This window comes from Haliaeetus albicilla, chromosome 5, assembly GCF_947461875.1.
Source record: "Haliaeetus albicilla chromosome 5, bHalAlb1.1, whole genome shotgun sequence".
Classification (NCBI taxonomy): Eukaryota; Metazoa; Chordata; class Aves; order Accipitriformes; family Accipitridae; genus Haliaeetus; species Haliaeetus albicilla.
The window spans coordinates 13,992,299-14,009,125 of record NC_091487.1 but is presented as its reverse complement, the minus strand read 5'-3'; the positions used below and the strand labels follow the sequence as shown (position 1 = coordinate 14,009,125).

Sequence of the window (16,827 nt, the reverse complement as noted above, 5' to 3'; positions counted from 1 at the left end):
AACAGATTTGACTTTGAAAACCACCATTGCCAGCCTACTATCGACAAGTTCCTGCGTTATACCACCAGTTTGTGAGCAAGTTCAGGTAAGGGGAGGAGAGTCTGAGGGGTGGGGTAAATGTAGCCAGTGGTTTTAAAGCTGGCAAAAGATTTAAGTGCTTACTCATCATGCCTGTTCTACTGCTCATTTGATCTTACATTTCATATTACCATATCTGGTTCTCCTGCTGTCGAAATGGAAGGGGGCAAATTCTGTACCTGTGTATCTTTTGGACTCAGACCATTTTTTAAAAGGTAGCACTGACTATAGACTTTTCTAGCTGTGTCTATTTGTGGTCTGCTGGTAGCAGTAGGTCCTGCTTTAAATACAAGGCAAACTGAACTTAAATACCTCTTACTTCTGGAGGTTGTTTTTCTTGAAAAGGTTGGAAGATGAGCCCAGGTACAGATTTGAGATGTGGAGTGAATAAATTCTTAGTGAAACGGAATGCCAGGACCTCAGCTGAACTTGCACTTGATTTTAGTTACCCTCTTTTTGAAGAGGTTCACTGTTTAATTGAGGTAGTGCAATTTGACATTCCAACCCCCAGTGGCCACAAATTGTCAATCAGCAAAGCCAAATGCTAAACACATCCTAACAACATAGCTTGTCAACAGTAATGTCATTTTAATGGCAGACGGAGATCCTTTCCCTCTGCTAATTCCACAGTAAGAAAAAAGCAAAAGAAGCAATAGTTAACAGAAATGGCAAAATTATTGAGGCTTTAAAATGTTTAAAGAAAGCTAATCCTTTCAAAGTGCTAGATGAAGAGGAATGGCAATGGTGGCAAAAGGTGTTTCCACTTGGCCATCACCCGCCTTAAGGTGCTCACAGGGTATTTTATTAGTGCATGCCTTGGAAGAACTGGGACTGATTAGTCTTTGTACTCAGATAAGATGGACAAACTTGAGGACAGTATGTGCTGAATTGCATTCTTCAAAATGCGGTTCCTTAATGCCTTGGAGAAATGGAGAAAAATCAGTATTTTTGTCAAGGCTGCTAGGTAAATCGGTCTAGGAAGTCTAATCAGTCAAGTGGTAGCTGTTACTGGCATTGATTGATCCAGTTGTTCTACAGTGATGGCACTTTGGAATAGTAAGTTTTTCATCTGTACAGCACCTTTAAGTCTGTGTTATGGTGGCTTGAGAAAAGGAGAGGACTTAACAGTGTTTGTGTCAGCATTAAGCTTTGACTTCTTAGTAACTGCACTAATGTTCCTGTATTGCTTAAAGCTATGGAGAAATCAGAGGTCCTTCAAAAGCTTCAGAACTTGGGGTGGATTTCAAAACTGAATGTCAGGTGTAAATTTTGCAGGCAGGAATAAAAATCAAAGTTGCACTTGGGACCAGTACGCTAATTCATAGCTGTGTAAATGGAATAGTTCAAAAGTAGCCCTTCACTTGGGAAGAGTGAAAAGGTTTCTTACATCAGCCTGATTTGGCAGTCCCAGGGCAAAAGAATGGGAGTGTGACATGAGGAAGAGGGTTTGAGACCCCACTGTAGAACACAACAAGCGGAAACATCTACACAGTGATCCATAAAGGTACAAACAAATTAGAGAAGGAATGTATGTGCTTGTGTTATCATGAGACTCAGTATTCATTTTGATCATATGAATTGATCCAGTACCAAGTTGCAAAAGGCAAACAGGGTGAAGATGGCTTTACAGTAATGCTTAAATGCCACCTGGATGGCTACTGGCTTCATTTTGTAAGGTAATTTAATCAGAGATCCTTTACTCGGTTTCATCCTCTCTGCCTAAAATAAACCAGCTTAGGCAAGTTTATGTGTACTCACAATCATCCTATATTATTAAGGCAGTTTTGCTTAGAATTTTTTTCAGTCACTTTGTTTTTGTTTCTCTGGAAGTAATCTGGAGAATATTGAATTTTTTTTTGGAGAAAGCACATCAGACTCAGTATAAGAGTTCATGTGAATTTTTCAGGTGCTGGCTTCCCCTAAGTAGCAGAAAAACAACTATTTTGCTGTAGGCAAATGAGTAAGATGTCTAAAAAAAGTTGCTATAAGCTAACTGTGGTTTCAGGGTTTTCTTGAGTCTTCTGTTATTTTTTTCTAACAGAAAAGCTTTAAGATTGGATGCTAATTGGATACTATTCCTCCTATTGGGTGTTACGGTGTGGACATAATAACCCTCTCATGAATTGCTGTTCTCATGAGATTCCTGTGTAAACTGGAAGCTCGGTTCGGGCGCAAGCCTGAAGTTCTCTAGAAATGTTGGTTAATTTTGGGAGGGAAGGAAAGGGATGGAGAGTCTGTGGGTTCCTTGCAGGACTTTTGGATGCTGCTTTTGCCACCACTTTTGTATTAAGTGCTCTTGTAGTTTTAAATGTGATTTCTCTCTTATCAGGCTGATTTTAGGTACCATCTGTGTCAATGCTTTATTTCAGTCTGTACGGATACTCTTGAATAGTAGTTTGCCAGGAGATGGCAGTGAATTACCAGTTTGTACAGTGTGAAGAGCAGGCAGAATAGCTAAGTGTCAGGGTGCCCCTATGAGGTCAAGTGTCTGTAGGGTGTCCTGTGGTGTTCAGTAGACCTTGACAGACTTGGACCGTGCCAGTGTCAAAGAGCAAGTTTCCCACACACTGGTGCAGAAGAATAAGCAGCACAACTCTGTGCTGATTTCTGAGAGTCCCAAGTGTACTTACGCATTCGCAAAAAGCACCAGCAAGGCAATGAAAATAAAGACTGTAAAAAAAAAAAAAAAACAAACCACAAACAAACTGTTGAGTGTGACAGGGATCATATAGTTTTAGTAACCCATCCAATTTTAATAGAAAATATCTTTAAAGGGAAATGTGGAAATCTAATGACATGTAGTGTTAATGAATGTGCTTTCAACATGGCTATTTTGGTTAGCTGATAGACATGTAAAGCACCAATGCTTCATTCTAGCAGTGGCTTCCTAAAAAGTCTAAGCTCACCTGAGGCAGTTAGGGCCTCGCCATTTGACTTTCCTTCAGTGTGTTGCTGCTTGTAATGTTTGCAAGGCCATTGCAGAGACTGCAGGACAGATGTTGCATCAGAGAGTCCTGCAGTGCTGCTTTTTAGGGAATCAAAGATCTCAAGGAAACTGGTTCTCTCTCTGGAGCAGGCCCACAGTAAAGGTGTATTTCAGAAGAATGTTGTTTGTGGATAACAGGTATATTTTTGAGATAAATTATAGAGCAGATAAAGACTGAGGCATAAGATGGACTCCTTGTTAAATAGAGGAAAATCCATACACAAAAAAGATTGGTGACTGGGTATGTCTTAATGTACTTAAGCTGAAGCTCATCTCAGCAATCAGTTGCAAGACAAATCTGTAGAAAACTCCTACTAGTTAGTGTGTTGATTTAAGGGCTCATAAAGTCAGGTGTCCTTCAGAGCTGCAGGATGTTTGCCAAGGACCTCACTAATGTTGCCAGTTGCGAATTTGGCTTGCAAACTTTTTGACTGCCTCACATGTGGGGCATCATGCAGCATAGGTTTTGACTTATTTTTCAACGCATTTCTTTTCTCTCAGCAAAACAGAAGATCTGGCCTTTGGATACAGAATCCTTCAGTCTTAACCGGTGCTTTGACTGAACCTCCAATGGATTTGTATGAATCCAATGATTCCCATAGCTTGAAAGGGCATACAAATGTTCATGGTTTGGAAATGGATTGTAAGGAATAATACTGTGGCTGGTGTTCAGATTTTCCTCTTACGTGGGTGTTTGTTTGGTTTTTTTCTTATTATTTCCTCTTGCATAGGTTAGAGATAGGGGATTTCATCTCAATTTTTTCCCAGAGTGTAAAATGAAAGTGTACAGTCTCTCAGTTATGAACTGAGAGGGAAGCAGGTATCTGCCTGGGGGAAGTTAAGGGTAAGAGAGTTATTTTTACATTTACCTCCTTTAATTGTAGTTAAAAAGCTTGAACTTTTTTACTAGCCTGTTTGAAAATTACCTGTTGTAGATTCTTCCTTAAGTGAAAATACATCAGTGCACAAGGAAGAACATCTGTGGCCTGGTTGGTTGCAACACTTGAGTATACCTGATTGAGGATAAATCTCTGCTGAAGACAACTAGATTAGGTCCTAGAAGAAGAATACTAATTTTCTTTCAGACTAACTTTAGTCTAGTGAAGTCAAATTACTCTAGCAACAATTCTTCCTATTTTGATATATTTAGCAAACAGTGCAGACCATGAGGTCAAGTTTCATTATGATTTTAGTATTTTATTGATAGACACATGGATATAGTTGAAATGGTAGAGCTCTTATTTTACTGTTAGTAAAAAACATGGAGGGTTTATTTCAGTAAGAAAAAGCAGTCATAATAAAGTATAAGTAATAACAGTGAATGATACCAAGAAGCAATTTAACTTTGTTAGATGTAAAGTTTTATAGACCTGAAGAATGTTTTGTGAACGTTAAGAACTTGCCTTTCTTCCATATATATCAACGTATAGGGTATTATTTTTCACTGCAGAGCTTGCCTTGCTTGCTTTCAATTTATTTATTGACGAAACTGTATAGCTTGAAATCACATTCTAGGTCAAATCAGTTAAAACTGATAATAAACTATAAGTAGACACGGTTTTACTGTATATCATATGTATTATTGTGCATATTATGTCACTAATATTTTTTTTCTGTTAGTGATAACCATTTTTGTAATTAGTGAGGACAACACTACTACAAAAATTGCAAAACAGTTGCATTGGGAGGATGAAAATGGCTTATTTTCCTCTGCTTTCCCCCCCCACTGCCCATAAATTCCTGAACATTGAAAGAAGCAGTTTTCTTCCTCGTGACTTGAAAGCCTATCTCCACTAGGTTTGGCCCAGCAAGTTCTCTGCTTCCCTACTCTGTTGCTGTGCCTACTGGAGTCATAGAGTCCCTTAGATCCTTCATCTGTCTCCATGGCTGTGGTGTTTGATATGGCATGTTGCCCTGGGCAAGCTGCTATTTTCTCTGGCTGTTTTTCTGGCAGAAGAGGAGTTTAATAGCACCTTCTGCTAATCTAATGGTGTTTGACATACTTCTAGGCTTTAAGTTGTTCTTTAACTATTCACAGATCAAAAGTCTGGCTAACAACAGGTGTTAACATGTGTTTTCCAGCATAATAGTGAATATATTTAACTTCAAAGAACACACACATCTCTTCTCTGCAAGGTCAACTTTTTATACTGGCATCTTAGTAACTTTCCCAGTATGCTACCAGTCCTGCACCTGCCATGTACTGGTTTTCATTCCTTGAATGTCTTGCTGCTTTTTCATGTGAACTGTAAAAAAGCTATATGCAGAGGAACGCAAGGAAGAGAGAACAAAGAAAAAAAATTCGAATACTGTCATGTTATGGTTGCAGACATGATACATGAACTGAATTTCTCCCCAGTAGTTTTACTATAATAACTTCTTTAAAACCTGGAAGGGTTGTACCTGGGTGCTTTTTTTCCTAATTGAGCATATTTGTGGCTGTGACTTGTAACACTGGTATGACCCATCCACTAGCAGGGTGGGTCAGAAGAAAGAGTAGAGCACGGGCACTTGGTAGTAGGTGACAGTCAGTTTTACCCCAACAACTGAAGGGAATAAGAAAGTATTAAGAGCATCTCCTACCCAGGATCATGATGCTTGTGGGAAGGAGAGTCTGCGGAGGCACAGTACAGTTCTGTTTGACTTGGCTAAATTGGCTGACATTTGAAAAAATCCAGCAGGAAGGAACTGAATCGTGTTTGAAAAGGCTGAGGCTATTGTCTAGCTTGATTTATTAGTTAGGAGTCACACAGATTTCAAGCAACCGACATCAGACTAGGTTGAAAGCTGACTTTTACCCTCCTCTTAGGCTTGTTGAGTAACCTCCAGTGTCTGCTACTGATTATTTAAGTTCAGATGGATGACTTTCTGGAGAGAATGTTTTAGTAAATACAAGTAAAACATTGTGTAGCCCTTTCTGTTTTAATGATGTTCCTGTCTTTTAGGGAGACACTATTTGTTTATTCCAAGTATTTGTTTCTGTGCCATAGTTCAACATCGTTGCTCCTGCTGAGAGAACACAAGGTACTTGAGTGGAGCTGCCCCTGGTCACAGTTAGTTGGAGTAGTGGCCTTTCCCTTTTCTGATGTAGCAAACTGATGCTTGACAGGGTCTCTTTAGGTCATGTGTATCTACCCTTTAAGAACACAAATTAGCAGAGCCAGTACCTGAAATAACCTCTCATCAGCAATGAGAGGTCTTTTTCATAGGTCATAACACATCATCCCGCTTTTCCTGCATGGCTTTGTATTTGGAATATTGGTGCTCTTTGTGGGCTAGTTGTGCTGTCTGAAAACAAAACTACAACCTACAAAGCTTTTTGCTAAACTTGTGCATCTTGGAGCCAAGCATTCTTCTGATTCAGGTATGAACAGTGTTGTTGGCAGACCTGGTACTTGATTCTGATGTGACTCTTCAAGGACTCTAGACTTGTCTTCTGCAGTTGTGCAGCCTTGGTGCAGATCAGCACTGCTTAAACCAAATAAATGCAGAATATGAAGGGTCCAGCCATGCTGCCAGCTCTTTGGCTCTAAAAGCGGGATTGTTCTCTTAGTAGCTATAATATCTTCAAGTCAGTTTGAAGAAGCAAGCTCAGGCAACTTCCTTTCTTTGCTTCAATGAGCTGATACACTCTAAGCCAGAGCAAGGCACTGCCCTTCCCGGTGGTGCATCAAAGGCAGATGGGGAACAAGTTTCTTCAGGCAAAAGCCAGAAACCCCACCCTCTTGCAAGGTAGGTTTAACACAAGCATCTAAGTAAAACATAAGAAACTTTGAAGAACCAAAGTCAAAATTTTTAAAAAATTTATTCCCTCCATTTTATATACAATAATTAGACTACTGTACAAAGGTGTAAATGGTCTTTGCTGTGAGTTGTTGTGCATATGCAGCTTAGTAGACAGATTTAACATTCAATTTGAATCTCAGTGCGAGTAGGCACTAAAACATCCAACATACCTCCAAGGTATAAAAAGACATACCGGTTTTACAGGTTTCTCCAGCATATTTTGTTACAGTGCAAAATGCTATGAAATAAGGTTTCTTTAGAAAATTCATATAAATTAAACACATATTGCACTTGTCCCAACCAAAAGTGTAACAAGTTGTACTTAGTGAACTAGTCTGATACGTTTTAGAACATTCTTCATACACATGCACTCCTTCCTTCTAGCTATTTGTGCCAAATATGTGTAGTTCTTACTCCAAATCTTAAATAACTGTTTATAGCTCTTTGACTAATGCAGTCCCTCTTGAACAGACTGCTAAAAAAAAAAATCACAGTGGATTAGCGTAACAAGAAAATTCTCCAAAACCCTTTTCAGTCTTCTTTTCAGTAGCACTGTAACTAAATACATAAAAATCAGTATTGTTTAAATTCATAATGCAAGTGTATTGAACACCAACCGTTTCAGACACACCCCTATTTTCTGGAAAGGTATGAAACCTCCAGTTCTAAACATGTACGTATTTCTACAGTACTTTAAGCTGCTAAGCTAACATTGCACCCACAAACATTTTGTGCAATACCACAGGTAGGACTTTGACTTCTGTACATCACTGGCTGCTATGGGGCACATTGGGAGAAGTGGTGCAAAGTTGCAGTAATTTCAGAGAACAAAAGTCTGTTTGGTCTGAATGTAGTCAATACAATCTGTGCACCCACCAAATGAGAAATAGAGTTGAAGGCAAATAACATCAATCTTACTAAATTTGAGTTTCCCCAAATCCTTACAAGCCTTGAGATTTAAAGGAACAAGTGCGTTTGAGTGCAGATGGTAACTTTGTGCTTAAGATATTTATTCAAAGCTGAAAGGTGAGGGAGTAGCTTAGGAACAAATCTTTCTTCCTTTTTTTTTTTTTTTTTTTTTTTTTTTTTTGCAAACCAGTATGAACAAAGTTGCTACTAAAACCACAGATGTATAAAAGCAGAGGAAAAGTAAAACACATGGCTAGCTGAATGCTAGTCCATGTCTTAAAACAGTTCAGGGTTACCTGCAAAATGCTTCCAACATTTAATTTCCTCCCCCTACTTCACCTCAGAGGACTATACTTGCTGCTGTTACATACAAAAAGAGCATTTCTTTTCTGAAGATGCTTCTGCATTCAACTCGGCTCAGTCTTTCAGAAAATGAGTGGAAGAAAACCTGATTTCTGGTACTATGACATTCTCCAGGTCCTCTTCTGGAGCCGCAGCAGTAACTGTACAGTACTTTCTAAAGGCAGGTCCCCATCTTACTTGGATACTACTAGATATGAAGTCCTTAATAAGGCAATATGCTGTTTATACAAGTAATGGGATGAAATCCTAATTTGACACATTAAGGAATTCTTTACACAGATAGCATATGTTTACACCACTTGTGCGGGTCAAGTGTTTACATTTAAAAAAAAAAAAACAAAAAACCAAACCAAACCCAACCAGCCGGGCTTTGGATTAGGAGAACAAACAGGTAAGGTTCACAAACTGGAAGGCTGCTGGATTACTGGACCTGGTTCACATTCACGAAGGTTGTCTTCTGACCTCATATACATTAGGAACACAGTGACAGTAGCAAAGGTAGCTGCGTTGACAGGAAAAGCACGGAGAAGCGTGGAAGTAAGACCTCTTGTGAACACCCTCCAGCCTTCTTCGTGGTAACTCTTTCTGACGCAGTCTAAAATGCCGTTGTATTGTGTAACGCCTCCGACTCCATCAGCCTGAAGCCGGGATTTGATCACATCCACGGGATAGGTTGAGAGCCAGGACACGATTCCCGACATCCCCCCAGAAAACAGCAGCTTGGGAATAACGTAACTGTCTTCAGCTTCACAGCCTAAATACCTGGTCATGCAGTCATAGGTCAGGAAGTAAAAGCCAAAGCTTGGGGTCTCTCTTATGAATGTAGAGACCATGCCCCTGTTGATACCCCTCAGCCCTTCCTTTCGATAGATTTTGATCAAACAATCCAGAGAATTTTTGTAGTTCTTCATTTTTAGTTTGTATTCGCCTGTTCCTTGAAGCTGCATTCTTGTCTTTGCCAGCTCCATGGGACAGCAGATGATGCACTGGATAGCCCCTGCCGCTGACCCTGCAAGGAACTGGTTTAGAGGAGTGTCTTTTCCAAGAGCACGAAGCGTGTTTCCTTGTACACCGAACACGAGTGCGTTAATGAAGGTAAGTCCCATCATTGGTGACCCAATACCTTTATAGAGTCCAAAAGCCTAATGGAAGAAGGAGGGAAAAACCCTTTTTAAACAGTGGTGTTGATAACTTCCTGAAACTATGCAGAACATGGCCTTTCTGGCTCTCCCTTGTGCCCTAACTTTCTAACAGTGGCCAGAAGATTGGTATCATCTTGCTTTGTAGTAATAATTTCATCGCTGCCTAGGACACAAACGTCTAAACATTTTTAGCAATACAAATACATAGTTGAATACATCCAGAAAATAATCTTAGTCCATCCAGAGAAAAGTTTTCTGCTAAATTTTATGCTTTATTTTTTATGTAGCTAAAAGCCTAAAGCCACCCTTTTAGTTATGGTCTTGAAGCTTCAGCAGAAAAAAAAGCTCACCAATTTCCTCACTCATTGCTTGAATTCTCAGAAAATTAGCTATTCAAATACTCGTTATCTTATTTAAAAAGTTAACTTCAAAGTATCAACTTCTAACTTAGTGATCATGAAGTTTCTGGCAAACTTCTGACTATGCTATCTGCCCTATGGTCAGGTGATGTTCAGAGTATGCTTTTCTCTTGATCTTCAATATTTGCAGGGGTTTTTTACAGCTTTCCCACCCTTCTGATACAAAATAGGCAAAGCATTAATTTTGTACTTACAGATTCTTGCTTTATGATGGTCTGAAAGCAATGGAAGGTCCCACGGTAGAGAGGTTTCTCTACATTTTGAACTTGTAGACGGACCTATAAAAAGTTGTGAGATACTGATCTGTATGTCAAGAGCAGCCTAATTGGTAAACTACTGTCTTGTACATATATGGAGATTTGCTATAGCAATGTTTATACACTGAAATGCCATATGTGGCAAAATAATTTTAAAATATTCTGTGTTTTGAATTAATTTGGGGGGTGAAAACATGAAGGCAGGAGGATTATTAACTGCTTGTAAATATTAGAAAAACAGTATGTGAAAGTACAACAGGGTACACTTATCTAGAATTTCAGATTGGTGTTTTCTAGTACTGGCTACAATAAGTACTTTCTTTAACTGCCAAGAATACTTCTGTTCACATTAAGGACTATCTGTACAAACCTGATGGAATTTCATAAAAATGTATTTACAAGTCAAGCATAAAATAAGGATAGTTGTAAAAGCGTGGAAACTCTCAACACCACCCCCCCAGTGTTTTTGGCTACCAGACTTGGGACCCTTCACTGAGATCTGTTTTTTTTCAGAGGGTAGTTAGGAAGAGACTCTTAAGATGTCTTACTTTGCATAAGGAAAGAATAAAAAGCCACTTGTCCTTTTAAATTTCAGTCTTTTTTTTTTTTTTTTTAAGCTTGCTAAATGCAAACAATTTGTGAGGGTGTGGCTGTTTCAAACCTTTAATGTTGGTGATCAGTTACCATTTCAGTTTTGGAAAAGTTATGTTCTGCTGGACAGATAGAAGCTACTGTAACTGGTGACATTAGGAGACAGGCCAATTACCCAGATATTTTTTAACATTTAATGGAAAAGTCCAATTCAGTTTTTCCTGCTAATTTGTCCTCAACACATTTCAAACAAAACAAAAAAGCCTCAAAGCTACCTTGTTTGTGCAAGACCCTACACTGCAATAAACTCAATAAATTGGTTTCACTGGATTGGGGAAGTTAGAAACCTGTCTTTGTTCTCTAGCATGGAAGGCTGCAGTGTTCCTCAGAAAAGATGTTTTTCGACCATTTAATGCTGCTGCTGCAACTCTATCTAGGGCAGAAAATTTCAAGACTCTTACTCTGAACAAAAGCAAAGATTATCAGGTCTACATGAAAGATTCCCAACTGTAAAATCTTTTTATCCCTGTTTGCCTAAAGTAGTAGTAAACACCACCACAACAATGAAAGGCCCGTAAGATGATGTGGGTCTAGAAAAGGGTTTGGGGACACGGTTTGTCAAAATTCTGTGTTCCGATTAGCTTTCTCTGAGGAAAAAAATAATTATTTACAATTCCAGTATTTTTTTATATTCCTACAACATGTCACTTTGTTTTGTAAATTAAAGCTTTAGTTTTCAGTGTCCTTTTAGTATACGCGTTAGTGTGTGCTAGCCAGACTGGGAGGCTGAAATCACCTCAGGTCTTCCAAGATGGAACAGGGTTTTAAAACTTCTTAGAGCTAAAAGTAGGCTTATAGCAGGATTCATAGAAAAGAAATCCTTTGTCACTCAAAGTGACATTTGGGGGGGGCAGGCAGACTGTTAAAACTGCTTAAGAAGCAGACCCACAAGCAAAGTCATAAGTCTTAACAAGCTGTCAGAATTGCACAAAACAAAGGTTTTACTCCATTAATAACTTACTGCTATTGTTTCAAACCCTGTCTGTGAAGTCAGGGGACTTCCACATGTATGGGCTTTGGGAGAATTGCATGCAGCTTAGGAGCCTTCTTACTTTAACTTTTCTATACACTTGTCTTTAGTAGTTCAGAATTAGTCATATTCTGTATATAGGTTGAATTTCCTAGTGGCATACAGCTCCCACTATTTTTGTCTAAATAATTTGTGAAATATTGACCTATTAAGCATTGTTGTAGGATAAAATATTTAGAAAGCACTGATGCTCCACATCTAAGAATGAAAAACAGCCCTTCCATTTGAGCACGGCGATGACCACATAGGGATACCCGCATTAGCAAACTGCCAGGTAAGGCAATGAATGCATATGAAACTTTATTTCATCAGTATTAATGCCGTATTCAACAAGCTGTTTAGTGTGCACGACTATAGGAAGGATGAATCATATGCAAATTTTAACCCTCTATTGTCTTCATTGTCCAATATTCTTGCTTTCTTGTTATTTGAAACCACTGTTAGTAAGGTTTTAGGTCCAATACTAACATGCTAATTTCACATCACTAAAGACTTGCATAAAGGTACTCAAGACTAAGGAAAAAAAAAAAACCAACCCAAACCCCACCATGCCCCAAAACAGTCCAAACATTTAATAATGTGCCAAATAAGTGATAAGTGATTTAGAAGTGTTTGAGCAATGAAAATGTCCTCCAAGGATATGTGGTGGATAAGACCTCAACAACAGTGTGCCTGAGATTCAGTTTTAGAACCATTGTGTGTGCAAGTATATATAGCCAGAAATGCATACCAGAAAGAAGGTTCAGAATAAGACTTTACATTTAAAAAAAAAAAAAGGATATTTAAACCCCACTCCCTCCATGCCATAGCTGTAGAAGAGGGACACATCAGTTTAAAACTAAAAAGGGAAAAAGCTTCATAAGTCTTTTAGATCTTTATTTGAACTAATACATTTGGGAATAAATTAAGACTGAGAGAAACAGAAGTGTTCACCTGGGCTATACTTACTAGGTAACTCTCCCGTGATGAGGCTTATCTGTCATCTACAACAAAGTAACACTTTTGCTGTTAATGAAGACAGCCCCTAGCTCAGAAAGTAAAGGCAGTTAAAAGCAAAAAAGCAATTTTATACATTACATCAACAAACCAGGGATAAGGAGTTTGCCAGTTCTGAGATCAGCTCAGTTGTGGGTTTTGCAGGGTGACTTCACCGGCTTAATCTCTCCCTGTGTGTCCCACCATCCCCCTCCCCGCTTTGGGAAACATGATCACCGGTCAAAAAAGGAGCTTAAAAGCCAAGACAGAAGTAAAATTCTGGCTTATCTAAGCAGCTTTCCCATTGTTCAGTTATATTAAAAACTTACAGTCTAAGGTGACTACCAGCTAGCCCTTTAAACACTGCAGAACTATAAAAAGGGTTAATTCTTAACACATATACATACACAACAAGTTATGCAATGTCTGTCTTTTTTTTTTTTTAAAGACTGGTTATAGTGTTAGTTTTCCCACATACAGTGGTGACTATGCCAGCTAATAACACAAACATTAGTATTTTCTCTGAAAAATAAAGGAAATGTTTATAATACCTTCTAATGGGCATGAAAATACAGTGTGCCATACTGGATTTCATAGAACAGTTGAAGTCATCCAGAAAAAAACTATTTGCTCTATTGTAAAGCAAGATGCTTTTTCTAAAGCCAACATACCTATTTTGCAATAACACATCTGCTGGAACTAGCATGGGAGCCCCAGTTTTGCAGACACTTAAATGTTTAGTTTCATGCACTAGAAGCTGTTCCACTTTAAAAACCAAAAAACCCCACACATGCTTAACCTTAGTCTGAGCATAGAGTTTTAGCAGTTTTGCTGGCTTCAGTGAAATGACCCATCACCTTAAGTTAAGCATGTAAAACTTGGCAGGGTGGGAGGGAGAGAAAAAGACAGCCGGCCCTGTACCACCGTAAAAAAAAAAAAAAAGTGCAAGTCTGGATAATACCATTCCTGAAAATATATACTAGAATTCAACCCAATTACTTAACAGTCAAATTTACCCTACTCTGAGAAACACAGATACAGTTTTTACTATTTGAGCAGCTTGCACTTGACTGGCAAGGATGAATATCCAATAGCTAGGAAAAATCTGTGTTGAATTAACCATGTGCTAGAATACAGAATATGGTGATGACCTCGTTAACTCTGTCAGCCTTTTGCATATCTAAATTCAGCAAGGTAGAGGTATTCCAAATATAGATCTAGCGGGTGGCATGCTCTCTGCTGCAGTCAAGTGATCTGGTATATTAATTTAGCAGGGAATATATTGGCACCCCTTCTTCTATTCTTCCAGTGCGATACTTTGGATAAGGCTGCTGAAAAGTGACTTAAGTTGTCATCCCATTCTGAAAAATGGGCTTGGACCCTGGGAGTCCTGGCTGAAGGGCCCTCCAGGAGATTTAAAATCTTATCTTTAAACAGGTCTTAGCTACCCTTAATATGCATAATACATACAGCTAACAGACCATTAGAAAATCAATCTTAACTTGGAAAGTTATAAAAATATATAGTCATACTTAAAGGGAGGAAAAAGCCCCCAGGCAAGCTTCATGCTGTGGATTTTTATCCACTTACACCCTGTGGCTAGTGTAACAAATTAATGCTTGAGGAGAAAGTAGCGGAGCTTGAAGGGGAAACAACAGAGATTTCAACCTAGTAACGAAGTTGGTTTGAGTTACAAACGCAGGGAGAGGCAGTTTGAGCAGTTAGTGATGAACAGCTGCAGAGAAAGCAAGCTTAGAACAAAATTAAGTTAAAGGTAAGATTGTATTTTCAAATACAACATTGTTACTGCACTGATGAACTTGTAGTTCAGGCCAATGTTTGTCATGTTACTGGGTTGAATGACACATACAAAGAATTTTTTCACTTCTGAAGAGCTGGAGACTGCAAATCTATAACGAGTGGTTGAGGAGGCTCGCTCCAAGCTTTCCAGCACAGATTTATGCTCCTACAGTGCCTGGGGATTTTTTTCCTCACCCACTTCTTGGAAAAACTTTCAAGTCCTCTACGTAGAGACAAAGGTATTTCATAATCAACCCACCTTAACAGTGTCAAATGGGTGTCCTACCAGCACTCCGGCAGCACCTGAAACAAAACAAACACCATGGTTATGCCTCACAGTTTTCTTCCTGGGTCTGGGGCTACAGTAGCCCGAGCATGACCACCAGCCTGAGGTGTAAGTGCACAGCGTTATTGGCAGGCCAGGTAAAGAGCATCCTATCAAGTCAGAAGATAAGCGATCTACAGTTCAGTCCTTCAGGCCTGTACTAGATGCCTTTACGCTCCCGTCAAGCTTCTGAGCCCCAGTCGGGGTTGAAGTGTGTGACTACAGAGCCTGCCGCATCATACGGGGTGCTCAGTGGTGACTCATGGCCGCAGCCTAAGGGGCAGAAAAGGCAGATTTCCTCCAAAGCACAATATTTCATGCATGTGCCACTGTGTGGAAGCGTAGAAAACCATGAAGCTTCTCTAGAAGAAGCAGAAAACTCCTGCTCTCTGCCCACAGCCTTTCCAGATGCGATGGTACCACCTGCAGAAGGACCATGCATTACCAAAAGCTTTGCTTTATCCTAGCATCAAAGGACTTTTTAGAAGTTACATGCAGGCCTATGAGTTATACTACCTGGGCTGAATACATGCATTTTGCACTGAAAAACTGGCTGAAGCAAGGGATCCTCTAGCTCCCTAATTCTGTGAACCAAAACTGGAAGTTCAATTCACTTATGACCTTCTCACATTTGCAGAAAGATAACATCCCTCCCTCTTCCTGAGAGGCTGTGGCAGAAATACAAAGCCCGCTGTAGGATGGAGTAATCCAGGTTGGTCAAGGCCAGCACAGTGGCAACATAGTCCAAATCACAAAAATAGTGGTGTGTGCTGTGTTTGCCACGAAAAGACCAGTGGCACAACTGACCACACGGGATCCCTGGCAAGGCAAGGATCACTAGGATGAAGTTGGAGAGAAGCTGTAAAAAAAAAAAAAAAAAAAAAAATTAAAAAAAAAATCTCTTTGCCAGATTGGCAAGGAGAACAGCAAACGCAAATAACTGAAAAGCCAGACTAAATCTCCTGAATGCGGTGTAACAACCGCTAAAAATGGAAGAAGGGAGGCCGTAAGCAGATGCAGAGGGAAGAGCAAGATGAGCATACGTCTTCTCTCCTCCTCTTCGTGTTCGAGCTCCCCGCTATAAATATTTTCAGGTCAGAGGGGTCCCCCAGCCTGCTGCTGCTGCCCGTTTGCTAACCCCGGGCGAGCTCCCTCCCCACCACCCCCCTTTCCAGCCCCTTTCGGGCAAACCCCGGCGCTGCGGCACCGCCACGGGGAGGGACAGCCCGCTCCCCCCCCCGCCACTTCAGGAAATCCCCGAGACCGACCTCCCTCCCTCCCTCCCGCCGCACCGGCGCTGCCCGCTGCATCCCCCCCCCCCCCCCGCCCGCCGCCCTCGGCCCCCACCTGCAGCGGGGCGGCCCGGTGCCCTCCGCAATTCTCCGCTCACAAGATAAAAGCGCCGCGCCCAGCCCTCCCCTCCACCCCCCTTCTTAAAAAAAAAAATCTGGTTTTCCTCCCTTGCCCCCTTTTCTCTTCCGCTTTTTTCTCCCCCCCCCCTTTTTTTTTTCTTTTTTTTTTTTTTTTTTCTCTTTTTCGCCCCCCCCCCCCCCGGCCCTCACCGCCGACGCATCCCGCGAGGAAATCCAGAGCCATGCTGGCACCCTCGGTCCCCGGCGGGGCCCGGCCCTTGCGCGATGCCGCTCGGCGCACTGCCGCCGCCCGCCTCGCCGCCCGCCTTTCTACCGCCCGCCCCCGCCGGAGGGGCGGGCAGCGGGACAACTCCCCCCCGTCCCCCGCAGCCACTGGCGGCTGCGCCGGGGCGGCTCCGGGCAAAGGGCGGGACGGGGATGGGACTACCGCGGGGGCGGGGGGGGCCGGGCCGGAGCCTTCCCCCTTCTTCTTTGCAGCTGCAGCTGGAGAATTAACCAGAAAGGCAGAAAGAAACCTCGGAGGCTGGGAGGTGGAGGGGGGGGCGGGCAGAGCATCCCTGCCGCGGAGCATCGGCCGCCCCAGAGCTGTTTTGGGTGGTGCGGGGAGGCTGCCCGGGGGGTGCCGGCTTTCCGGGTGAGGCATCCCGAGGCGCTGGTGGTCGGAAAGGCTGCGGAGCTGATCCGTGAGGACTTCGGAGGGAGGGGGTGCCTCCTTCTAATAGGGGCGAAAGGC

At 41.3% G+C, this 16,827-nt stretch overlaps 1 protein-coding gene across 1 annotated transcript; it reads right to left on the bottom strand.

The window, feature by feature from the left end:
• Positions 1-6,850: 6,850 nt before the first annotated feature.
• SLC25A29 (solute carrier family 25 member 29) lies at positions 6,851-16,414 on the bottom strand. Its single transcript, XM_069783470.1, has 4 exons — positions 16,284-16,414; positions 14,656-14,699; positions 9,878-9,961; positions 6,851-9,264 (listed from the first exon to the last, which is right to left on the bottom strand). Exons 1-4 carry the CDS (start codon positions 16,315-16,317, stop codon positions 8,521-8,523), a joined length of 906 nt encoding a protein of 301 aa, XP_069639571.1. The 5' UTR covers positions 16,318-16,414; the 3' UTR covers positions 6,851-8,520.
• Positions 16,415-16,827: the final 413 nt, after the last annotated feature.

What these genes read in the sequence shown, in the direction of transcription:
- SLC25A29 (XM_069783470.1), bottom strand. Translation starts at nt 16,317, where the DNA reads ATGGCTCTGGATTTCCTCGCGGGATGCGTCGGCG. An exon ending in ACCCATTTGACACTGTTAAG is followed by an intron (nt 9,962 to 14,655) that starts GTGGGTTGATTA and finishes AACTTTTTATAG; the next exon opens with GTCCGTCTACAAGTTCAAAA. An exon ending in CCATCATAAAGCAAGAATCT is followed by an intron (nt 9,265 to 9,877) that starts GTAAGTACAAAA and finishes TTCTTCCATTAG; the next exon opens with GCTTTTGGACTCTATAAAGG.